Here is a 26,544-nt window from a genome sequence, read left to right as displayed (position 1 = left end):
GTACGTGGGTTGCTTGAGCCCAGGAGTTTGACAGTAGCCGGGGCAACACAGTGGGATCCCATCTCGACAAAAACTTTACAAATTAGCTGGGCATAGTGGCTCCCATCTATAGTCCCAGCTACTGAAGAGGCTGAAGCAGGAGGACTGCTTGAGCCTGGGTGGTTGGGGTTGCAATGAACCATGTTCATGCCACTGCACTCCAGCCTGGCTGACAGAATGAGATGAGACCCTGTCTCCAAAATAAAAAAATAAATTGGGCAATCTCCTGAAAAAGCAGAGAATGATAAACAGGTTCTTTGATGATTCGCGCCTCTCTGGTTTTAGGTCACCTGACCCAGCTCATGAGCTTAAATAAAGAGCCAATGGACCAGGCCTGAGAAGTGACTACTTCCTAAGAAGCTGTACCACATTTTCAATTCTTTCACTAGACACTAGTATAAGAATAGAGAGGACACGAGTGGAAAACGACAAGGTCTGCATACTTTGACATCAACAAGGCAGAGGAAAGGCAGCGCCAGAAAACACATAATTGGAGGAAATGTAAATGAGACTGGTTTTACTTTCTGGATGAGTTTCTCTATTACTTCCTTATAGCCCTGGTTTCCAAGCAGGGTACTTACTCACCAGGACACCGCAGGGTCCCGGAATGCAGTGACACTGGACATCTGTTGGACATTCCATCAGCTACTAGCTTGAGAGAGTTCCCAGTTTCAATGTTAGGCTGTGTCACAGATGATGTCATAACAAACGGAACTGCTAGGTATTTCTCTTGACCTACAGGTCTGGTGAAAAAGCTGCTGAGGCACTAGAGCAGGATGAGGGTGAAAGTGGGAAGCCTCTGCGTTAGGGTACGCCTGGATGGTTAAGCAGTTAATTTCACAGCCTTCTCATGGTCACGGACCATCTGTCTCACTCTGGGCATTCTAAGGACAACTTCTTATAATCTGAAGTCCATCATTTGATCTGTATCTTTGCTGGGATTTTCACAGAGTCAACCATTCACTCTCTACCTACATGAAACATAAATATGCAAGGAACATCATCGCCGTGGAAGACACCATCACAAAACCCATTTCCCAGGCTAGAGGCCAGGGAGTCACGCATGAACCCATGCGCTCGTTAGTGTTCCTCGTTTAATACTGTGCCAGGTCTACCACTCACCACTCTCACTCAACACGGCCTTTGTCTCAGACCCCATTTCACCTTCGGGTTGCTGGACCTGAGGGTTATAACAGGTTTCTTGCTATTGTTCTTAGAGGTGGAGGAGGGTCTCACTATGTTGTCCAGGCAGAGCTAGATAGAATTCCTGGGCTCAAGTGAGTCTCCTGCCTGAGCCACCCAAGTAGCTGAGACTACAGACATGCGACACCACAGCTGGCTATCACAACCCTGTTTAACTGGTTTCTCTCTCTACAGCTTTTCAATCTATCTCCTGTAATGCTGTTAGACAATTTTTTCTGAAACACAAATCTAATTGTGGCACTTCCCCACTTAAAACTCTTCAGTGCCTCCCCATGCCCTATAGGGAAAATGCCATTCAGTGCTATCTGTGATCTTAGCCCTGCCTAATAATCTCCTCCCCCTGCCACCCTTCTCTTGGCCTCCAGCCATCCCACACTACCTGTGGCTCTCAATGTCCCATGCCTCCCCACTTCTCCTTCGACCTCTGCTTGTACTGTTTCCTCTTAAACGCCATCATTTCAGATCTAGTGAAATGGTGCCCCCTCTGCAAAGCCTCTCCCGACGGGACCAAGCAGTCCTCAGCATGCGCCCACTGAGCTCCATTCCGTTCTTCCACCATAGCTCTGATTACACCTCTCAGCATTTTCTTGTTTAGATATTTGTCTTTTTCTGTTAGGCCATTCTTGAAGACAGGATATGGTTTGACTGTCTCCCCACCCAAGTCTCATTTTGAATTGTAGCTCCCATAATTCTCACGTGTTGTGGGAGGGACCTGGTGGGAGGTAACTGAATCATGGGGCTGGTTTCCCCATGCTGCTCTCGTGGTAGTGAGTAAGTCTCACAAGATCTGATGGTTTTATAAGGAGTTTCCTCTTTCATTTGGTGTTCTTTTCTCTCGTCTACCACCATGTAAGACGTGCCTTACACCATGATTGTGAGGCCTTCCCAGCCGCGTGGAACTGTGAGTCCATTAAACCTCTTTTCCTTCATAAATTACCCAGTCCCTCTCTCTTTTTTTGAGACAGAGTCTCGCTCTGTCACCTAGGCTGAAGTACAGTGGCACAATCTCTGCTCACTGCAACCGTCGGCTCCCAGGTTCAAGTGATTCTCCTGCCTCAGCCTCCTGAGTAGCTGGGACTACAAGCACCCACCACCATGCCCAGCTAATTCTTGTATTTTTAGTAGAGATGGGGTTTCACCATATTGGTTAGGCTGGTCTTGAACTCCTGACCTCAGGTGATCTGCCCACCTTGGCCTCCCAAAGTGCTGAGATTACAGGCATGAGCCACCACACCTGGCCTCAGGTATGTCTTTATCAGCAGCAAGAAAATGGCCTAATACAAGGCCCACTGCTTACTCATCTTTGTATTCTTACAGTACCCAGCCCTCTGTATTCGTAGAATACCCATGTGCTGACACACATGGTATTTAACAAACATTAAAGAGAACAATGAGGGTCTATCTCAGACTCTCTCCTCTTTCCTGGTGCATACTTGGTGCCATGTCTGGTTTTGCAATGATCACACTGATTTTCAGTCGTTCTCCCCTCTAAATGTGAGTGAGCTCCTTGTGGGCAGGGGAAGACCAATAAAAGCAGTCGTAACAACTATTTGTTAACTGCCTATTTCACTTTGGGTTCCCTTCTAGGTTCTTCTCTCTTTCTTCCTTCTTTTTCCTTCCTTCTTTCCTCCCTCCCTCCCTCCCTCCCTTCCCCTTCCTCTCTCTCTCTCTTTCTCTCTTTCTTTCTCTTTCCTCTCTCTCTTTCTCTCTCTTCTCTCCTCTCTCTTCCCCCTCTCTCTTTTCTTCCCCTGCCTTTCTTTCTTTCTTGATGGGGTCTCAGTCTGTCACTCAGGCTGGAGTCCTTCTAGGTACTTTAAATATGTTAGTTTTAATCTTGATAATGACCTTGAAAGCAATACTATTAGTACCAATTTTGAATAAGGATACAAGAGATTTAATTAGAGTGATAGAGAGACAGAGAGAAAGGAACAGGGAGTCTAGGACAGTGGTTTAAAGTAAGTACAGTGATGACTAATGAATCACTGGGACAGAAAATAGAATTCCCGAGTCCACGCAGAAAACAGATAAATACATAAATGGGAGGAAAGGGAGGGCTTTTGTTTACAGTAGAATGCTGAAGGTAAATGTGGAAGGAGTGGTACAGTTACAAAAAATCAATATTTTACAATCGATAAAACATTTTATCAGGCAGGAACCATCAATAAGTGCTAAAATCTATGGGGAAATTTTGGTAAGAAGTGAGATACTGCATTATCTTAAAGTACCTTTTAATAGACAGCTTATTGGTTGCAAAGGAGAGAAACAGAAGAACCGGGCTAAAGTAGTTGGGTGAACAAAATTATTCCCACCAATGTGGGAGACATGGACGCCAGGCACCAGGCATGACACTCTGGAACAGACACATCGCCAACACAGCATTCCACCTGAAGATGCACAGCCTCCATCTAACCAAAGGAAAAATCAGGCAAATATATAACAAAAAACATTTCTTTTTTTTTTTTTTTTTTTTGAGATGGTCTCGCTCTGTTGCCCAGACCAAAGTGCAACGGCATGATGAATGGCTCACTGCAGCCTTGACCTCCTGGGCTCACATGATACTCCCACCTCAGCCCCACAAGTAGCTGGGACTACAGGTTCGTGCCACAGCACCTAGGTAATTTTCCTACTTTTAAATAGAGATGGGGTCTCACTATGTTGCCCAGACTGGTCTTGAACTCCTGGGCTCAAGGTATCCACCTGCCTCAGCCTACCAAAATTCTGAGATTAGAGGTGTAAACCATTGCGTCTCACCAAGAAACATTTCTATTAAAAGAAAGGGAAGGGATGAAACTGTATTCTTTTAAAATACCAACATCATAAAAGACAAAGACTGTGGAAATGTTCCAAATTTAAGGTGACTAGAGAGACATGAGAACAAAATGTAGTATGTGGCCTAGATTAGGGGTTGGTTAACTGGGCTGGTAGGCCCAATCTGGCTACACTTAGCTCACAAACCTCTTTTATGGACAGTCTTTGCATTTTTAAAAGGTTGTAAAATGAGTAAACAAGCAAAGACACAAAATACAAAATATAAAAAATATTAATTATTTTTTACTAAATACTAAAAATATTAAACATATCTGACGCACACTACATATGGCTTGCAAACCTCAAATATTTATTTTATATCACCTTTTTTTTTTGAGATGGAGTCACTCTGTCGCCCAGGCTGGAGTGCAGTGACATGATCTCGGCTCACTGCAACCTACACCTCCTGGGTTCAAGACATTCTCCTTCCTCAGTCTCCCGAGTAGCTGGGATTACTGGTGCCCGCCACCACGCCTGGCTAATTTTTGTATTTTTAGTAGAGATGGGGTTTCACCACATTGGCCAAGCTGGTCTTGAACTCCTAACCTCAAATGATGCACCCACCTCAGTCTCCCTCCCAAAGTGCTGGGATTACAGGCATGAGCCACCGCACCCAGCCCACATTTTCTTTATAAAAAAAGTTTGCTGACTCCTGCAGAGTAGATCCTGAATTAACTGGAGGGGGAAGTGCTATAAAGGACATTACAAGCTGAATTACAAGCTGAACGGACAGAATCTGAATATGGATGGTAGAGGAAAGTCATGCAGAAGTTGAGAACTGCACTGTGGTTCTAAGAGAGAATACTCCTAGTCTCAAGAAATTCACACTGAAACATTTAGAGGCAAAGGACCATGACCAATGCAACAATTCTTCAAATGGCTCAGAAAAGACAGCAGATGTGTGCACGTACATGCAGGGGGCAGAGGGGAAGGGAGGGAGGGAGAGGGAGAGAGCAAGAGCATGAGAGAGACAGAGACAGACAGAGAGACAGAGAGAGTGCACGCGTGCAAACAAGTAAATGGCAGAAAAATTGTACAGGTGATTCTGCAAATCTGGGTCCTTTGTTCTATTTTTTTCATTGCACTTTTTTGTATATTTGAAATAATTTCCAAGTTTAAAACAAAAGAAAAAGAAAGAAGGAAGGAAAGAAGGGAATATAGGCTCTGGAGTTACGCCAGGGCTTACATCCCATTTCTACTCCTTACTGGCTGTTTCTGCTTGGGCAAGTTACTGAACCCCTTTATATGCCTGTTTCTCATTCACAGACAGAGGTCAGGCCGGGCTTGGTGACTCACACCTGTAATTCCAGAACTCTGGGAGACTGAAGTGGGTGGATCACTTGAGGTCAGGAGTTCGAGACCAGCCTGGCCAACACGGTGAAACCACGTCTCTACTAAAAATACAAAAATTAGCCAGGTGTGGTGGCACATGCCTGTAATCCCAGCTACCCAGGAGGGTGAGGCAGGAGAACCTCTTGAACCCGGGAGGTGTAGGTTGCAGGGAGCCAAGATCATACCATTACACTTCAGCCTGGGCAACAACAACAACAACAACAAAAAAGACCAAGATCTCAATAGTACCGACCTTACAGGGAAGCTGTGAGGATTTAAAAATATACTTGACAGTGTGTGTCACATATTAAGCATGCACCAAATTAGCTGGTTTTCTAAAAATAAAAATAATGGAAGCAGCAACAACTGAATCACGCTGTAAGGCAGGTAATGTGAAGTGTTTCAAGGCAATGGCCTTAGCTAGCAATATGCCCATTTTCCAGATGAAAAGCTAAAAAGAGACGTGTCAAGACTGAGGCTCTACTCAATCTGACTCCATGCATAATCTCTTCTTGTTCAGTCCACTACAGAAAGATGGAAGAACCTGCACAGTCACCAAGTTAACAAGTGGTGGTGTGAGATTTGTGCCAAGTCTACTTTCCAATTAACCCTGTGGCTTTCATTATTCATGTCTGAGCACTGTGTGCCTTGCTGCATGGCCTGGTGTCCAGAACTCAGCAGGCATTCAGTAAACACCAAGAGAACGGAATCGGCTTGAATTAGATGGTTTGCTGTCTATTTCCTCTATCCTCATGGGAAGAGAGGAGAAATCTTACAGAGTGAAGTAAAGTATTGGACTAACATTAAATTGTCTTGTTTTAAATGTTCCTTTGAATATTGCCAATGGTTTGGAAAGACGCCTTGTAGCATAAAACAGGTCAGTGGACTACAGGGAGGGAAGATTGTGGTTCCAGTTTGACCAGCCATTTAAGCCAGTCTCTTCATTCGGACCTCAGTTTCCACATGGAAAAAGTGAGAGGGTTAAATCACACATTTCGAACACCTCAGAAGAGACCTTCTGTTCCTAGGCTTGACTGGATTTCTAGAAGTACTCTTTTAAATGCAACGTACAGAACGCAATCACAGGTAACAAGGCACAGGAGAAGACAAGGCAACATGAATGAGAACTTGCAGAAATGACAGACACCAGAAGCAATCCCACAGGAACTTTAGACATTGGAGTTATCAGACACAAACCATAAAACAACTCGCTTCCAGTACTCAAGAAGATAAAAGCCAAGCTTGAAAACTTCAGCAGTGAAACAGAAATTTTACAAAATAGGAGATTTGAAATAAACAAACCAAGCAGAAATTATACAATTAAAAAACATGAAATGTAACATCAAAAATTAATGGCTGAGTTTAATAGCACAGGAGACGCGGCTGAAACAAGACTTAGTGAACTGGAATATGAATCAATAGAAACCATCCAAAATGAACTATGGAGAGACGGAGAGACAAAAGCACAAAAAACACAAATGAGAAGGCAAGAGATATAAAAAATATAGTGAAATCTAACATGTGTTTAATTGGAGTCCCAGAGGAGAAAAAATAATGAGAAAGAATAAGTATTTAAAGAAATAAAGACTAAGAAAATTTCTAGAACTTCTCCAGAAAATTAACAAATTATTTTAGTGGCCTACATCTATGAAGAACTGGATTTTTCCTTTAGTAGGACTTATTTAGTTAAGAAAAATAGATTTGTGTACTTGTCCTATCTAATAAAAGGACTGAAGGGGAAAAATGGAAATAGTGTTACAAACTAAAATTTTACACAAAATTCTCCAGATGCCAAGATTCAAAGCAATCTAAAATTTGATAGATACCTCTATATTGCTTCTGGCAGCTAGAAACTCATATGGGGACTATTAACTTTTTTAGCTTTTCCCTGTCATTCCAGGAAACGACTAGACGTTATTACAAAAGCAGGATATCCTGCTTTTGTTTTGTACGAATGCACCTTCTAAAAATTGCAAACCCGAAAGTACCTCAAGATATCCAGATGAGGGCTAAACAGAAGCAATTTCACACAGAAAAGAGTTTATGAGCCCAGCAGACAGAATTTAGGACTTTCTTAATGTTTGTTTTATAAAAGGTAGCAAACAAGCAGATAATCCCCATAGCAAAGTAAGAAGAAAATAAAGAGAGAAGGAAAGAACAGCGGGCTGGAGGGACAGAAGAACGCATGTTTGAGTTAGGCTTACCTTTTTGTGCGCTATCAGGAGGCAGTTAGAGTGTTCGTGTTCACATGCAATCTCATAGTCAGGGATCAGATCCACCAGCTCAAGGACAAACTGCACCACTTCCTCATGCCAGGGCACGTGGGCCATGGTAAGACTGCTTGCTGAACTTTCTCCACAGTAGGTAACACCCTGTGGAAACAGTACAACCGTCAGAGAGAAGACTACAGACCTCCATACACTTCATAGAGGAAGGCTTCCAGAGCCAGAAAGCCTTCTTGAGGTCATCCGATGCAATCCAGTCCGTATTTTAAAGTGAAGGAAGTGGATGAAGCCATGATAACACCTGCTTAGGAGACCGTAAAGTAGCTACTGACAAGGACAGCAGGCTGATGCTCTTGCTACTCTACAACACTGCTAGGGCTTAAGCACCTGTGCTTTCCACCATGTCACAGTCTGTGCTGTCTGGTCACAATAACGTATTTGAATCAATAGCATGTCTTTTGATTCAGATTCATCTGTGCACTATAACTGAGGAATTCTGAAGGATTTATCAACCTCTAGGACAATAACAGGAGCACAGTGGACACTCATAAAAATTCACTGACCAAGTAATTGATTCACTGGTAAAATAAGCTGAAGTTCCATTTTCCAGTATTATTGAGATTGAGGCTGGCAAACGTTTTCCTTAAAGTGCCAAATGACGATCCCTTTAAAATTATTATTATTATTATTATTATTTTGAGACAGAGTCTTGCTCTGTCACCCAGTATAGTGGAGTATAGTGGCATGGTCTCAGCTCACCACAACCTCCGACCCCGGGGTTCAAGATCGTCTATTGCCTCAGCCTCCCGAGTAGCTGGGATTACAGGCACCTGCCACCATGCCGGGCTAATTTTTGTATTTTTAATAGAGATGGGGTTTCGCCATGTTGGTCAGGCTGGTCTTGAATTCCTGGCCTCAGGCAATTCACCTGCCTCAGCCTCCCAAGGTGCTGGGATCACAGGTGTGAGCCACTACACCTGGCCTAAAATTATTCTTTAAGAAGTTCATTTTGTAGTGCACTTTGGATGTGGTTGTATAAACAATCACGCTGAATGGGAAATATATTTGCCTATGTACCTACATACCTTTCCACACAACTCCATATGCACATACGTATTTCACCAACACAGAAATTCCTCGTAAGTACAACTGCAGAAAGATAAACTATATAACTCTTTTGGACTTCACCTGACAGCCCAGGCATACAAGACCCAAAATTTCATAACTATCTATTTGGTAAATTACATAATGATAAATGATTAATTTTCTAATAATAAAAGATTTATCTTATTTCTTGAAATAAATCTTAACTCTGTAGACTCTTCAAATGCCCCAAATCAAACTTTTCTCAACAGGTTCTTTGAATACCGCAGATAGATTCCACTAAGTGGGAAATAACTGAGGAGGAGGGAGTGGGGAGAAAGGCATGTGTACCCCTCATACACATTCTCTCTCTTTCTCTCTCTCTCTCACACACACACACACGCACACACAGACACACACACACACCCCACAGACAAATTGGAGAATGCAGAATGACATTTGTTACGTCAACAAATTGACATATGTTGTTGTTTTGTTTTTTGAGACAGTCTGGCTCTTATTACCCAGCCTGGAGTGCAGTGGCATGATCTTGGCTCACAGCAGCCTCCACCTCCTAGGTTTAAGTGATTCTCGTACTTCAGCCTCCCAAGTAGCTGGGAACACAGGCACATGTCACCACACTAGGCTAATCTTTGTATTTTTAGTAGAGACGGGGTTTCGCCATGTTGACCAGGCTGGTCTTGAACTCCTGACCTCAAATAATCTGCCCATCTAGCCTTCCCGTGTACTGGGATTACAGGTGTGAGCTACCACACCCACCCGGCTGACACTGAATTTTTAAAAACCCACAAATGAGCAGAGTGACCCTGACCCTGATGGCAGAGTTGGGATTTGGATGAAGACTCAAATGAGCTTTGCCAAACACTTGACTCAAGACAGCTGTTCAAAAAGATTACTGGTGCACTAAAGTGCGATGGCCTTTGTGGAATATAAACCACAGTACCCAGTTTAATTACACTAAACCAGAGCGTCTTCTCCGTTTGCCCAGTGATTTAGAGAATTCATTAAACCGAGTTGGAGCTGAAACTGCGCCCTAGAGAGTTAAAGAAACCAATGACTAACAGAAATTTCTGCATTTGCTGGATGGCAGTATAAGAAAAGAAACAACTTAGTAAAACACTAAAACTCCCTCTGCCTGTGAGATTAAAAAAAAAAAAACTGGCTGAAATTGGTTGGACCCAACATGGCCAAAGGAGTCTGCATAGAAAGAGCTTGCTGACGTCAGAGCCCCAATTTCCACCATGCTTCATACTAACTCCCCGTGAATCTGCACATGCAATCCACGAGGAAGCATGATGAAACAGACAACTGCACTGTCCGAGGACTGTCCAGATCTCCCCTTCCTTCCACCATTCATTAACTAATCTGAGAATCTATCCCCTACACCTTTTCTAATAAAATCACTGCCTTAAAGACCGCACGGGGAGACAAATTTGAGCTGGACTAATGTCTCATTAGTTGACTTGCAATGAAAAAGCTTTTTTCTTCCTAACACTGGCTTCTAGAGCATTAGGCAGCAAGCCTCTTTCGCTCAGTCACAGAGCTTAAGGTGAATAAAAAAGACAAATAATGATATGGTTCAAAAAATCATTACAAAAGCATGGCTGAAAAACTGCTAACTTTACCCAAGTACATAAACAACACGGAGATGATTTCTTGATAAGCCACGTTAATCATAAAAGGGTACTTTACCTCAGTTTAAATACTGCTTATGATGTGTGAATTACACAACCATGTATGCAGCAGCCACTTCAAAGGACTTTCTTTTTAATATTTAAAAAGTTAGTCCACTGAATCAGAGTTTTTAAATAATATCTTGTCTTCATGACAACAGCTTTTGAAAATATTTTAATATTTTATTACTCAGTAAAAACAGTCATGAAACATTGAGGGGAGATTTGTTTTGGGAATGGAATGAGAGGATGCCTGCTGCAGCTCATTATCATGACTTCAACATTCCTTACAACTCTGTGATGCTTTATGGTGTTTTCACATAAAAGTTCTCATTTTAGCCAGATAAAACCCTTGAGGAGGCTAGCCATGGTGGCTCATGCCTGTAATCCCAGCTATCTGGGAGGCCAAGCTGGGCAGATCAATCACTTGAGGTCAGGAATTCGAGACCATCCGGGCCAACATAGTGAAACCCCGTCTCTACTAAAAATACAAAAATAAGCTGGGCTTGGTGGTGCACGCCTGTAATCCCAGCTACTCAGGAGGCTGAGGCAGGAGAATCGCTTGAACCCTGGAGGCAGCAGTTGCAGTGAGCTGAGATCGCACCACTGCACTCCAGCCTGGGTAACAGAGAGTGAATCTGTCTCAAAACAAACAACACCCTTCTGAGGCAAGCATCCCGGGTAACATCCTGAGCCAACTATAGAGCCGAAACCTGCACCGTGACAGAAATGGTCTTGCTGACTTGGACCAGGGGTCACCTCCAGGACCCCGAGCCCTCACTTGGGCGCCCGGTGCATCTGTCTGGTGTTCTCTCTGCTGTGACTGCCCCACTTCACCCCACACTCGTCTAGTCTAGTCTCCCCGAGGCTTGCCCTGACTTCATTCCTGAGCACAGCGGCATCTAAAAAGCTTTCCCTTCGCACCACGGCTGCCTGCCACCTTCTCAGCCACTCTCACCCTCAGCCCCAACTCCACTTATCAGAAGCAGCATGTTCTTCACCCAAAACTTTGAGTAAAGAACAGTCTGAGGAAAACAGATGGGTACGGCGTGGCGATGGAAAAGCCAAGTTATTCACGCCAGAATCTGCAGGCTGAGGAGCAACAAGCAGAACGAGATCATTTATGCATCTTTGAATTTGCAGTGAAAAGCGTAACCTCACTTTCACACCCTGGTGGCTTTCAGACCCCCCGCCACACTGCCCTAGGAGATGGGGGCTGCTACGCTGTGGATATCTGAGCTTTCAAAATGCATGCTGAAATGGGATCCCCAGTGCTGGGTGGAGCCTAATGGGAGGCGTTTGAGTCATAAGGGCAGTGTCCATCCATCTGTCTGTCTGTCTGTCTGTCTGTCTCTCTGCCTTCTGCCCTGACTGAAAGCAGCCTGAGGCCCCCACACCACAAGCAGCTGCTGGCACCAGGCTTCTTGCAGAGCCTGCAGAACCCTGAGCCAAGTAAACCTCCTTATATGTTACACAGCCTCAGGTACTCCTTTATAGCAAAGCAAACAGACTAAGATAAGACGGGGCCATAAGGTCTTCCTCACTGGCTGCCTGGAGCGTTTGCCTTGGGATTCATGGTCTGTGGAAAGAGCAGTATTGGTCTGACTACTTAATATTCTAATTCAACCAACTGGGTGTCAAAGCAAGCCTCTCCAGGGCCTTACCCTCACTCAAAGGGCCTTGGAGTTCAAATTTAATATTATAGTACGCCCCCAAGATGTGAAATCAGTAATACAAATTGGCCCTAGATTCGTGGATAAGCCTGGAGCTCCCTGCAGACACAAACCCAATGCTGTTCATACCCTTTGTATTTCAATTGAGTTGCTTATCTTTTTGTTATTAGGTTCCTGGACTTTAAAATGGAAACACACACGCATGTGCATGTGCGTGCATTCAGGGTATTGTACCGAACTGTTTACACATTTCTAAACCTACTTTGAGGAAAGTTCCTGACATGTATGTGTCTCCATATTCAACTTGCTTTTCTCACTTTGTTTTTTGTCCTCTAGAGTTTTATGTCTTTCTCATACTGCTTTTTGTCCCCTAGAGTTTGATGAGAAAAGAAATCATGACTTTACGATTTTTTCCCACAATGTACCCCAAACACTCCATTCCTTTATCCTATAAATGCTTCGATAACTCCCTTTAGAGCAGCCCAAGCTTCTCACCATGGCACGAGGCCTTCTTCACCTGCATCTGTAGCTTGTGCTAACAATAAATCATCGGCCATTCAAGCCGGTCTTTGGTCTTATGCACAAGCAACTCTAGAGATGGACTGCCCACTCAGCATCCTGTCTGCACCTGGCCAAAATGACCCATCATTCTTTAACCTCCGCCCTTTCTGACCCTGATCCGACCACATCCTGTGCAGTTATCTGTGACCAGGTAACTGGTAAAACGAGGCATTAAACTCTGAGCCCTTCAAGGGCAAGGGCTGTGCCTTGCTCTTCTTGGCACCCCAAATCAATCTATGCTAAATGAATGAAAAACCAAGTCAGACATTCTTCTATGACATTAAACTCCACAACTCTTTTCTAATCCAATACAAAATTTCATTCGCATTATTCAGGAGTTTTCTACTCTGTAACAGTTACGAACCAGCTGATAAACACCGGTTAGGGACTGCTACGTACAAGAAAAACTGACTGTATTCCTCAGCTTTGTGGGGGAGAGTGAGGCTATGCTAAGACAATCATTTTGCAGGGTGCATTCTGCAAGGATTGAGCACTATCCACAGCTCAGGTGCTTTAAATTATTTGACAACAAATAATTACTAAGCACTTCCTATTCTCAAGGTGTAATGCTAGGCAGAGAATACACAGTGTTGTGTTACAAAAGTTTTCAGCAAGACAGATGGTTGTAATATGAAAACTTTTCACAAGCAAGCAAGCAAGCAGATAATGACAAGGAAGATTCTCCGGCTAGCAAATAAAGGCCTCTTTAAGCCTAACGAGGCTAAAATACATGCTAATTTACAAGAAATATCACAGAAAAATATGGTACAAGACTGGTAATGAAAGAATAGAGGAAATCCATAAAACAAAGAAATAGCCGCTATTGATTTACTGTAAACAAATGTGCTTCATGGAAAGTGATCTGAACACTTACTGAATACGGGCCTACATGACTGCATTGAATTCTCAAACACACTTACTAAAGAGATATTCTTATTCTAATTTAATATTGACAGAATTTAGGCTCAAGGAGGATGAATAACCCATTCCAGGCTACACTGGTACATTTCAGGTAGGTATCAAAATTGTGCACTGCCTCTCGACCCTCATGAGACTCCAGTGTGTGCAGACTATGGGAGACCCCAGACTTGACATGCACACACACACATTCACACATGCACACAACACACACACGGACGCACACACATGCACACAACACACACATACACACAACACACACACGGGCGTGCACATGCACACAACATATACATGCACATCGGTGCACACACAGGCACAAGCACACATGCACACACACACGTCAGGGAGAAAAGATGCCAAGGGCATGTCTGTCCATGACGCCACTCCCGCATTTACAATCGCCCTTCCTGACCCAAGGGTGTTAATGCAACCACTTACATGACCAAATTTAAGATGATTTTTCCCTTGACTCACAAATAAATGAGAACGTATGCGCAGGGTAGACAGAAAAAGGAAGGCAGACTTTCCTAAATCCAATTAGATTGGTGCTACAAGCAAAATGAGAAAAGCAAGTTGAATATGGAGACACATACATGTCAGGAACTTTCCTCAAAGTAGGTTTAGAAATGTGTAAACAGTTCGGTACAATACCCTGAATGCACGCACATGCACATGAGTGTGTGTTTCCATTTTAAAGTCCAGGAACCTAATAACAAAAAGATAAGCAACTCAATTGAAATACAAAGGGTATGAACAGCATTGGGTTTGTGTCTGCAGGGAGCTCCAGGCTTATCCACGAATCTAGGGCCAATTTGTATTACTGATTTCACATCTTGGGGGCGTACTATAATATTAAATTTGAACTCCAAGGCCCTTTGAGTGAGGGTAAGGCCCTGGAGAGGCTTGTTCTTTGAGGGTAAGGAAAAAGCCTTCCATGTGTTACTGTGTCTGTGGTGAGTTTTTCCCTAATCCATCCTTTTGCTGAAGTTTTTGTGAAAGGGCCTAGTCTTCTGTTCTTGGGACTTAATCCCAAGTCCTGTCGTCTGGAACCATGGAGTGCCTCCAGAATGGTCTCTTTCCTTCTAGCTCCAAGAGTGTCTCCCTTACGGCCCTGACAGATATGTACCTTCTCAAATGAATGGTTTTCATAACAGGTTCGCTTCTAAATGTTTATCCTTTGAGAGGTTTGAGGTTATAGCCTACCATGTTGCTAGTTCTTATCAAACGTTTTACGGAGAGGCCTTATTATCCTTCTGGGTTCAAGCAATTCTCATGCCTCAACCTCCCAAGTAGCTGAGATTACAGGCACCTGCCACGACACCCAGCTAATTTACGTATTTTTAGTAGAGACAGGGTTTCACCATGTTGGCCAGGCTGGTCTCAAACTCCTAACAGCAAGTGGTCCACTTGCCTCGGTCTTCCAAAGTGCTGGGATTATAGGCACGAGCTACTGTGCCCAACCAATAATTTTTAAAGCTCCTCTACTTTCGAAATTTCAACTTTAATTAATAAGACAATAACAACAGAAAGATGTCTTTTCAGATATTCTGTAGTTTAATCCTTTTGAACAGGAAAAGCATGCCTTCTCCATTTACTGATTTCATTTGTCTTTTGAATTACAAACCAATGCATGCTTATTGTAATAATCCACACAATACATAGTTATAAAAAGTAAAATAAACCTTTCCTTCCCCTTCTCCCAAACAGAACACTGTTAACAATCTGGCATATATCCTTCCATATTTTTCTTACATAAATACATTTGAACATACAACATTGAAAATGCAATCAAGAACTTAAAAATAAAACATTTTTAAAAAGAAAATGGAATTGCATAATAAACATTATTCTGTAATTTGTTTTGCCTCTGAGTAGCAGTATGCTCTATTCTGTAAACATCCCTTTTGCTACTACAACGTCAAAGGAAGACACTTCATTAACTTGCTGGACAAATGACAGGTAAGTTAACAAAGCACGAGACGGAACCCTCCAGTGACCAGGCATTTGACATTTACTGCACGACATTTCTCCCTGGGGTCTTCTACGAAAGATCAGACATGACTGACTGTGCCTTCCTCTGATGTAACATCAACTGTTATTTATTACATTATATTTTATCATCACAAAATTTATTTTAAGCTGGGCAGAGTGGCTCACACCTGTAATCCCAGCACTTTGGGAGGCCAAGGTGGGCAGGTTGCTTGAGTTTAGGAGTTCAAGACCAGCCTGGGCAACATGGCAAGAGAGCGTGTCTCTACAAAAAGTACAAAAATTGGCCAAGCGTGGTAGTGTACACCTGCAATCCCAGTTATTTGGGAGGCTGAGGCATGAGACTTGCTTGAACCTGGGAGGCAGAGGTTGCAGTGAGCCAAGATCGTACCACTGCACCTCCAGCCTGTGCGATCATTTCTCCACGAGTTTTTACCTATAAAATCTCTCAGAGTAGGTTATTTTACTTTTACATATTTTTGTCTATTTTCAATAAGACATTCATTTCCTAAATAGCACATTTACATAAAGTTTTTCATCTCTAGTGCTTTAACAGGGCTTATCACATGGAGAGAGCTGAGAAACTTGTTGAATGCAGGGACAAAACAGTAAAATGGAAATTTTGAAAGAAAACTTTGCTGTTTATAGCATCTTAGCTAGGCTAGGTGCAGTGGCTCCTGTCTGTAATCCCACCACTTTGGGAGGCTAACATAGGATGATTGCTTGATGCCAGGAGTTCAAGACCAGCATGGGCAACATAGTGAGATCCGATCTCTTAAATACAAAAATTATAAAACTTAGCCAGGCATGGTGGTGTGCACCTATTGTCCCAGCTACTTGGGAGGTTGAGGTGGGAGGATCATTTGAGCCCAGGAGTTGGAGGCTGCTGTGAGCCACGATTGCACCACTGCACTCCAGCCTGGGCAACCAAGCAGGCTTTTTTTTTCTGACTGTCTCAGAAAAATAAAACAAAACATCTCAGCTGTAGACAGAAGGCTTTATCTACTTCCTAGTGATGCTCACAGTTTGGTGAACCAAATAATACCCAGCAGAGAATTGTACTGTTTACCAAGTAGCTATCTTTCTTTAAAAAATAATGTTGACTGATTTTTTTTTCAGATTTAAAATACCATGTCCTTTATAGAGAAACATGACTGTGAAAGTGAGGAAGGAGCGGGGAGAGGCGGAGTGGAGAGGAAGAAAGGAGGAAGTGAAAAAAGGGAGATCCAGCCAAGCTTCTTTATCATGATAGAGGTTTTACGGCAACATAACTTGAGGCAGTATCTTTAATAGCTAAATCATAAATTAAAACAACACTAATTTCTGATGTTGGCAAGGTTGGCTTAAGCTGACACATATATTTTCAGCTGCAGTTTGTATCTTTGCATCATTAGAGCTCCTGCCAAGAGTAGCCTTTTGAAATTAAGAGCAATTTTAAGGTGTCTTTGGCCTGACCAGAGGGAAAATGTTACATGCCCAGACAGCAGTATTTCATCTGTCCCCACCTGCCCACCCTCCAGAGTAACACCAAAAGCTAAGAGAAAAAAAGACAGCTGTAAAACTCTAAAGCAGCCCTGATATGACACAGAGAGCATTCGGTTTCAAAACCATCAACGGAAAAAAGCAGACAGTTCCCGTGTTGTGGACTGTTAGTTGCCCAAAAAAGCCACTACTTCCAAATCATTATTTCCAACCCTGTCTTATCCCTGAGACTTCGAGCTTGTAAAACACACGACCTATTTAATCTTCTACTTGGATATTTAAAAGCTATCTCAAATTTAACATGGCCACCAGGGAGCTCAAAATTTCTCCCCAAATGTGTCCCCTTTTCCCTGCTGGTTTTCTCTATGTCAGCAAACAGTTCCACCGTTCATGCAATGGCTTGAGCCAAAAACCCAAGTGTTGTTGATTCCTTTTTCTTTCAGCCTGTACCTCAAATCAGGCAAAAAGTTTTATTGGTTCTGCTTCCAAAACGAATCCTAAATGTACCCACTGCTCTCCAGCCCTGGTCCCACTGACTCCCCACACCATCTCTTGCTTGGACTAACCACTCAGTTCGTGGCTGTCCTGTCTACTCCACTGCCCTCTATAACCAAGTCACGCAGCAGCAGTGGGGTGATCTTTTACAACCACGAATCAGACTGCATCTCTCCCCAGCTTCATGCCCTTTCCTAGTGCACCCATATTTAAAAAGCTTACCATCAAACTTGGTTTAATGGTTTAAAATCCAATCCCCTTATCTTTTCTTGAAAGGCCTCTTACAAGCTGCCCCAGCCCACTGCTCTGATTCTTCCTGTACCACTGCCAACCTCAGCCACTCCGCTAGGATAGCGCAGGACCTCTGTGCACTAGAGCTCTCACCCCAGGCTTCTGCTTACGGGGCTACATCTTACCACTTACGTATCAGTTTTCATCTCAGGCTGGGCCCGGTGGCACTAATCCCTGCAATCCCCGCACTTTGGGAGGCTGAGGTGGGTGAAGCACTCGAGGTCAGGAGTTTGAGACCAGCCTGGCCAACATGGTGAAACCCCATCTCTACTAAAAAATACAAAAATTAGCCGGGTGCAGTGGCAGATCCCTATAGCACCAGATACTTGGGAGGTTGAGGGAGGAGAATTGCTTGAACCTGGGAGGCAGAGATGGCAATGAGCAGAGATTGCTCCACTGCACTAAAGCCTGGGTGACAGAGCAAGACTCCATCTCAAAAAACAAAAAATAAAATAAAATGTCATCTTACAAAGCTTACCTAAAACAGTGCACCACCGTATGTAGTAAAATAATAGATGCATTTACCCTTTGACCCAGCAATACACTCATAGGAATGTATCACAAAGAAACACTTGGGAAAATATGAGAGCCAAGTAGACATTACATGACTCCTGATTGGAGTATACAAGACCACCAACCAAATGCAAACAAACCCACACACACATGCACCCCCGAATTTAATCAGTCCTCTCTTGATCTAACTATAGGCACCAATCCACAAGAAATACAGGAAGCAGAGGAACATGCAATCAACAAACCTAAAATATAAATACAGGGAATTAGCCAAGATGCACGATCCATTTTCTACAGCAAAAATGATTTATAAGAGGAAAAAAACACATGGAAGAGGAAATGAAAATTTTTAGATATGAGCCCAGCACTCTCAATAACTGTTTAAGCAGAACACACATCAGCTGGGGCCGGGTGCGGTGGCTCACAATTGTAATCCCAAGACTTCAGGAAGCCGAGACGGGCAGATGACGAGGTCAAAAGATTGAGTCCATCCTGGCCATCATTGTGAAACCCTGTCTCTACTAAAACTACAAAAATTAGCTGGACATGGTGGTGGGTGCCTGTCATCCCAGCTACTCCGGAGGCTGAGGCAGGAGAATTGCTTGAACCCAGGAGGTGGAGGTTGCAGCAAGCCGAGATTGAACCACTGCACTCCAGCCTGGCAACACAGTGAGACTCCGCCCGCCCCTCCCCCACAAAAAAGAATACACATCAGCTCACAGCTATAATCCCAGCACTTTGAGAAGCTGAGGCAAGAGGGTCCCTTGAGGCCAGGAGTTCGAGAGCAGCCTGGGTAATACAGTGAGGCTTTCTCTCTACAAAAAATACCCAGGCATAATCGCGTGTACCTCTAGTCCCAGTTACTTGGGAGGCTGAGGCAGGAGGATTGCTGAAGCCCAGGAGTTAGAGGCTGCGGTGAGCTATGATCATACCACTGAACTCTAGCCTGGTGACAGAGCGAGTCCCTGTCTCAAAATTAAATTAAACTAAATTTAAAAATAAAGCAAATAAGAGTACGTATCTTTTAGGAATATATGCTGAAACAATTATGAAAACAAAACAAACGATATAATGAAACGAAACAATTAAATGGTATAATTTTGGTGGTTTGCTTTAAAATAATCTGGGCTAAGAGCATAGAAAATGGGTAAAGGTATAATTGAGACAACTCTGGGTCATGAGTTGCTCACTTCTGAAGGTGAGTGATGGGTGTGTGGGGGCTCATTAGACCAATCTCTTTACTTCTGTATATGTCTGAAATAAAGGTTTATGTAAAAGCCAACCAATTACTCACCACCACACTATTCTATTTCTCAGCATATTCGTGACACTCCCTGGCTTTTAATTACTCATTTGTGTCAAGTGTCTATCCTCCCATTGAAACACTAGCTTTATAAGAGCAAGAGCTTAGTCTTCTTGACTGCTGTTATCCCCAAGGCCTAGAACAACGCCAGGTTCTTGATGAACACTGATCACTACGTGGATACATGAATACAATTCCTGGGACCTCCTTCAGAGTTCTACAGGGTTTTAACCACGATTCTTTTTTTCACTCCACCATGGCCAGCAGAGCCAGCAGGGGCCTACCTTCACTTCGATGAAGTCAGGATTCCCCAGGGACACGAGCTGCGCGTAGGCCTGGAGCTCGTCCACGTTCCACGCTTTCACAAGCGTCAGTCTGTAGACAGTTCGTTGTTGCTAAAACAAAGGAAAAGCCAACTCCGTTGTTATCTTGGTGGACACCATCTACAGCCTAGAGGGTTTCTCAAGCTTTTTCAACCCAGGGAACCCAGGGCAGGCAAAACTCATTACGAACTTTTGTCAACTGAAGCTATATTTTGAGGAAAGATGAAACAAAAATAAATGCTATAGTATGATCCTAACATGCTTTATGGAAGGCACATGAGATACTGATATATTTCTTTGCTCTCACCCACATCTAGCACCATGCCAGGCATCCAAAGGTTTCTCGACACAGACACACTGAATTTCGTTTAGTAAGGAATGATAAACTGACCAAACAGTGGTAGGCTATAAAAAATTAATTCAAATACCCTTTAGGCGTTCAGGTAATCATCACCCAAGTTGTTAGTGACAAGAATTGTTGTTAAGTCCTGTCCTCGTTCCCATTCTCACATTATTTAATCATCACTTGGTATTTCTTGTTGGCAGAAATGGCACATGGACGGACTGTCAATGCTGCCATTTGTGTGCCACATCAACACAAGAGGAACTGGTTTTCTTTTTTTCATTTTTTAATTTTTTAATAAAGACGGGGTTTCACCATGTTGGTCAGGCTGGTCTTGAACTCCTGACCTCAGGTGATCCGCCCACCTTGGCCTCCAAAGTGCTTGTATTACAGGCGTGAGCCACCACGCCCGGCCTCTTTTTTGTTTTTTTTTAGAGACAAGGGTCTGGCTCTGTTATCCAGGCTGGAGTTCAGTGATGCAATCATAGCTCATCACAGCCTCAGTCTCCTGGGCACAAGTGATCCTCCTGCCTCAGCCACCCAAGTAGCTGGGACTACAGGCACATGCCAACTTTTTTAAAAGTTTTAAAAAAAATTTTAGAGATGAGGTCTTGCTATGTTATCCAGGCTGATCTTAAGTGACCCTTCTACCTCAGGCTTCCGAAGTGCTGGGATTACAGGCGCACACCACTGTGCCAAGCTAGATTTCTGAAAACGTAATTAGACAATAGGCATTAAAGCCTTTAAAAAGCTTACACTCTGACTTTGTAGCTCCATTCTAGAACCCAAAACAAATGATTAAAAATTCAAACACAATAAAAAAATCTCAGGACAACATTATTAATAATGGCTTTAGGCTGAATGTGGTGGCTCACACCTGTAATGCCAGCACTTCGGGACGCTAAGGCAGGCGGATCAACTGAGGTCAGGAGTTTGAGACCACCCTGCCAACATGGTGAAACCCCGTCTCTACTAAAAATACAAAAATTAGCTAGGTGTGGGGGCTCACACCTGTAATCCCAGCTACTTGGGAGGCTGAGCCAGGAGAATCATTTGAACTTGGGAGGTGGAGGTTGCAGTGAGCCAAGATCATGCCACTGTACTCCAGCTTGGGCGACAGAGCAAGACTCTGTCTCAGTAATAATAGCTTAAAATCTAAAGTGACACCCACCCCTTGAGTAGGTATAGGACCTGTAACTTGCCTGTAACCAACAAGCTATGGCAGAGGTGATGAGATATATGTGGCTCTGCGTACATGATTACATGCATCTGTAGCAAACGCCCAGGTAACACCCAGGCTGCTAACCTTCAAACCATACCTTAAGTAGCAGGGATCAAAATACTCAAGAGAAAAAATGAAGTGAAAAGGATGCACAAAATGACACCAATCTCATTACTTTAATCGATGTTTGAAAACTTCCAACATAAACAAAAAAGAAGAAACACTTGAAATCTTCATTGAAGAAAACTGAGAGATCATTAATAAGGAATATTGGACAGCCACACCAGAAATTAATGTTTTCCAAGCATATTTACTCATACATACTCAAAAGTTCCTTCTAAAATGAAGCATACAATGCAAGGAAAGACAGAAACCTTCCAGATATCCTTCATAAACTTAGAATTCTTCCAATGCCAAAAGCTAACAAAAATAGCAGAAAACTGCAGACCAATCTCACTCATACTTACATACGTAAAAATCTTACAGAAATTTTAGCAAGTAAAATTCAGCATTCTGTTAAAAATTCTGGGAATGCAAAGACAATTCAGTCTTAGGCTATACAGTAATGTAATTCATTATACTAGTAGTTCAACACAGAAAACCACATGATCATCTTCATAGACACCCAAAGTTATTTGATATAGTTTAAAAACCATCCCTGCTTTTAAAACAAACCAGAATGAGCCAATCAAATGCCATTTGGTAAATTCAGTAATTAAAAAAACACTACCTTAACATTAAAAAAAAAAAAAATCTACGATACTCTCCAGTCAATAGTCAATGCTATTTTTACTGGTTAAAAAAACAGGGGCTGGGCGCAGTGGCTAACGCCTGTAATCCCAGCACTTTGGGAGGCCGAGGTGGGTGGCTCACTTGAGGTCAGGAGTTTGAGACCAGCCTGGCCAATGTCTTGAAACCCTGTCTCTACTAAAAAACACAAAAATTAGCAGGGAGTGATGGCAGGCACCTGTAATCCCAGCTATTTGGGAGGCTGAGGCAAAAGAACTGCTTGAACCCAGGAGGTGAAGGTTGCAATGAGCCAAGATTGTGCCAGTGCGCTCTAGCCTGGGCAACAGAGTGAGACTGTATAATTAATTAATTAATGCATTACTATTTAGTTGGACTAACAGAATAATTCCTACCCTTTCTTAAAAAAAAAAAGTTTTCCTACAAGTTATAATCAAAGCAACAAGGCCAGGGTAAGAATTGCTGGAGAATATACAAAAAATAATTATAGTAAATAATAAAATTGGCTTCCTGGAAACTGAAGAGAATCAACTAAACATGAGATTAGGGGAAAGTGGCCAGTTACCAAAGAGAAATACAAAAATCAACAGCTTTCCAAGCACACAGTAGTGAGTTAAACGTGAACGCTGGGGCCAGAATGAATCGCAAGTCATGTTTTAGATATCGCTTCCTCTCTGTTCTTAGTTTCTACCTGAATGTCACATTTAGCACGTGAAATCTAGAAGCAAGCTTGATAGCAGTGTAGCATATCACCAAGCATTAGCTATTACATGCCAGCAATCAGCAATTGCAAAATTCAAGAGAAAGCATATTCTGCTCACAACTATGAAATGCATCTATAAAATGCCCAGGTGTAGTGACTCATGCCTGTAATCCCAGCACATTGGAAGGCCAAGGTGGGAGGATTGCTTGTGCCCAGGAGATCAGCCTGGGCAACATAAAGAGACCCCCAACACTACAAAAACTACAATAGGTAGGCATGGCCAAAGCAGGAGGATTGCTTGAGCTTGGGAGGCGGAGACTGCAGTGAACCATGATCGAACCACTGCCTCCAGCCTGAGTGACAGAGCAAGACTGTGTCTCAAAAACATATATAAATAAATAAAACATAAAATTATAAATGCCTAATGATTAAATTATGAAATAGCATGGAGGGCAGTGAATAAAATATACTTTTCTAAGAGACCTAAACAAAAACTCATCTACATGGAGAGCCAGGATGGATTTATAAACATAATGTAATTCCAATGAAAGTTTACAATTCAGCTGAACCAATAAACTGGCCACGGTAACTGTAAAAATAATAGCAGGAGTTTGCAATTACTCAGCCCTTACTGTGTGCCAGCTGTTGTTGTAAAGTGCTTTGGAGCTTGGCAAAGATTACAATATTTGTCCAAGCTTTACAACAAATCTCACAAAATAGATTGGATTACTACCTCCACTTTACATAGATGAAGGTGAGGCTGACAGCTATTAAGGAAATTGCCTGAAGTTACACAGCTGGAGAACAGCAAAGCTGGGGTGTGAACCCAAGCAGTAGTGACGTGGGAGACTGGCAGGACTTTTTTTCTGGTCACAACCCTGCTGACCAAAACGGGTCCAGACAGGATGAAGTGAAGAAACCAGCAGGAACCAGCCAAAGGCCACTAAGTGATCCCAAGATGTCCTTCTTGCTCATTAGCATAAGACACTCCCACCAGGACCATGACAGTTACAAATGCCATGGCAACAACCCAGAGTTACTGCCCCTTTCCTAGAACGTTCTAAATAATGCCCCCTCTATCTGCATTGGCCTGCTCCTTAATTTGCATGTAATTAAAAATGCATTTACATGCATATAAACACAGTTGCCAAGAGCCCATACAATGTCCATTCTGGGTGCACTGCCTGTGAGTTAGCCCTGCTCTGCAAGGAGCCCTACCCTTCAATAAAAGAGTTCTGTCTAACACCACCAGCTTGCCCTTAAATTCCTTCCTGGATGAAGCCAAAACCCTCTCATGCTAAGCCCCAGTTTTGGGGTTCACCTGTCATGCAACAGTAGAAACCAGAACAGGCTCTCTTTCACTTTGCTATATCTTTTAAAACTGTGACATGAAACACACAAAGAGAAATGTACACAAAGCATGAATGTATAACTCAAGGGGTTATCACAAAATCTGCATCACCCAGACACTCTTCTGCTCCTCCCAGTCACTATCTTCTCCCTTCACCTCACTAATATCATATATCCTGACTTTAATATGATAGTCTAGTTTTGCTTGTGTTTGGAATTTATGTCAGTGGAATGATGATACATTATTTTGTGTCTGGTGTCTGTCACTCAACAATGGGTCTATAAAATTCACCCACCGGGTGCGGTGGCTCTCACCTGTAATCCCAGCACTTTGGGAGGCCAAGGCAGGTGGATCCTGAGGTCAGGAGTTCAAGACCAGACTCCTAAGATAGTGTAACCCCATCTCTACTAAAAATATAAAAATTAGTTGGGTGTAGTGCCAGGCACCTATAATCCCAGCTACTTGGGAGGCTAAGACAGAGAACTGCTTGAACCTGGGAGGTGGAGGGTGCAGTGAGCCGAGATTGTGCCACTCCACTCCAGCCTAGGTGACAGAGCGAGACTCCATCTCAAAAGAATAAAAATAAAAAATAAAATTCTCCAAAGTTGCTGCATGTTTAGGTTTGTTCACTTTCATTATCTAGTATTGGGTTGCCTGAATATACAAGTTATTCAACCACACCCTAGACATTTGCATTATTTCCAGGTTTTAGCTATTAAAAATAATGCAGTTATCTCTTTGAACGTCAGAGTTCAGTTGTGCCTGTTTAAAGGAATTATATAAAATGCTACTGTGACATATTTCTTTTGTGTCTGGCTTCTTTCACTGAATTTGATGTCTGCAAGATCCATTCATGCTGTTCTATGAAACTGGAGCTCCAGTGGCCCGGCAGAGTGCATGGTACTTATGTGTAGCCAAAGACACAGCTTTACGGTCACGCTGTATGAATATACTACTAGTGAATGATTTTAACCCCTACTTCGGGTTTCTTAAAAAATACTGCTGCTGCTGGCTGGCACGGTGGCTCATGCTTGTAATCCCAGCACTTCTATAGGCCAGGGCAGGCGGATCACAAGGTCAGAAGTTTGAGACCAGCTTGGCCAATATGATGAAACCCCACCTCTACTAACAATACAAAAAAATTAGCCAGGTGTGGTGGTAGACACCTGTAATCCCAGCTACTTGGGTGGCTGAGGCAGGAGAATCGCCTGAACCTGGGAGACGGAGGTTGCAGTGAGCCGAGATCACACCACTGCACTCCATCCAGCCTGGGTGACGGAGCAAGACTCCATCTTAAAAAAAAAAAACAAAAAAAAAACTACTGCTGCTATTAGTGCTACTGTACCCATCTCTCTCTCCCTCTCCCCACCTCCCTTTTTTTTCTGGCTTGAGATAGGATCTTGCTCTATCACTCACGCTGGAGTGTAGTGTCACAAGTACAGCTCACTGCAGTGTCAACCTCCCAGGCTCAAGGGATCCCCTGCCTCAGCCTCCAGAGTAGCTGGGACTACGGGCACATGTTGCTGCTCCTGGCTATTTTTTTTTTTTTTTTTTTGGTAGAGATGGTCTCTCACTTTGTTGTCCAGGCTGGTCTCAAACTCTTGGGTTCAAGCAATCCTTAGCCTCCCAAATTGCTAGGATTACAGGCATGAGCCAGCGTACCTGGCTGTACTTGTTCTTGATGCACAAGAGCACATATTTTCTAGGATCCACCTAAATATGGAAATGCTGGGTCATGGGATATGTATACATTCAACTTGAGCAGATACTGGCGATCTGATTGCCAAAGTCACTTTGCCACACTTTCACCTGCTTTGTATCAGAGTTTTGGTTGGCCGTTATCTTCAACAACACTTAATATTATTGCTAGTTTTCACCACTCTTGCATTGCTTTTGTTCTGTGTCTGCCTGTGGATGTAAGCAAGCTGAGTTCCTATGTTTTCTGGCTATCTGTATCTCTGTTTTTGTGAAGTACTGGTTCAAACGTCTTGAGTATTTCTCTATTGGAATATCTTTTTTCCTGCTGATTTTCAACAAATCATTAGCATTTTCTGGAAAGAAAAGCTGTGTCATAAATGTATTAGAAATATTTTCATCCACTTTACAGCTTTCTTTTTCACAATGCCTTCTGATCAACAAGAATTCCTAATTTTCCTACATTTCCACTTTCTTTTCTTATTAGCGTTTATTTCATATTAGTGTTTCTTATGTCTCTTGAAAGGATCATTCCATGCTATCGAGAGCAT

General features: G+C 42.9%; 1 protein-coding gene across 9 annotated transcripts in view; it reads right to left on the bottom strand.

Annotated features, from left to right (window-relative positions):
- TYW1 (tRNA-yW synthesizing protein 1 homolog (S. cerevisiae)) overlaps positions 1–26,544 on the bottom strand; it is a 249,595-nt gene that overhangs the window by 38,330 nt on the left and 184,721 nt on the right. For all 9 annotated transcript variants that reach the window (XM_008981271.5, XM_008981274.5, XM_054252460.2 and 6 more), the window contains 2 exons: positions 19,894–20,004; positions 7,587–7,754 (listed from right to left, as the gene is read on the bottom strand). In XM_008981271.5, coding sequence (XP_008979519.3) covers positions 7,587–7,754; positions 19,894–20,004 — 279 coding nt within the window. The remainder of the gene's footprint in view (positions 1–7,586; positions 7,755–19,893; positions 20,005–26,544) is intronic.

This window comes from Callithrix jacchus, chromosome 2 (assembly GCF_049354715.1).
Source record: "Callithrix jacchus isolate 240 chromosome 2, calJac240_pri, whole genome shotgun sequence".
NCBI lineage: Eukaryota > Metazoa > Chordata > Mammalia > Primates > Cebidae > Callithrix > Callithrix jacchus.
This window is presented reverse-complemented; position numbering and strand designations above follow the sequence as displayed.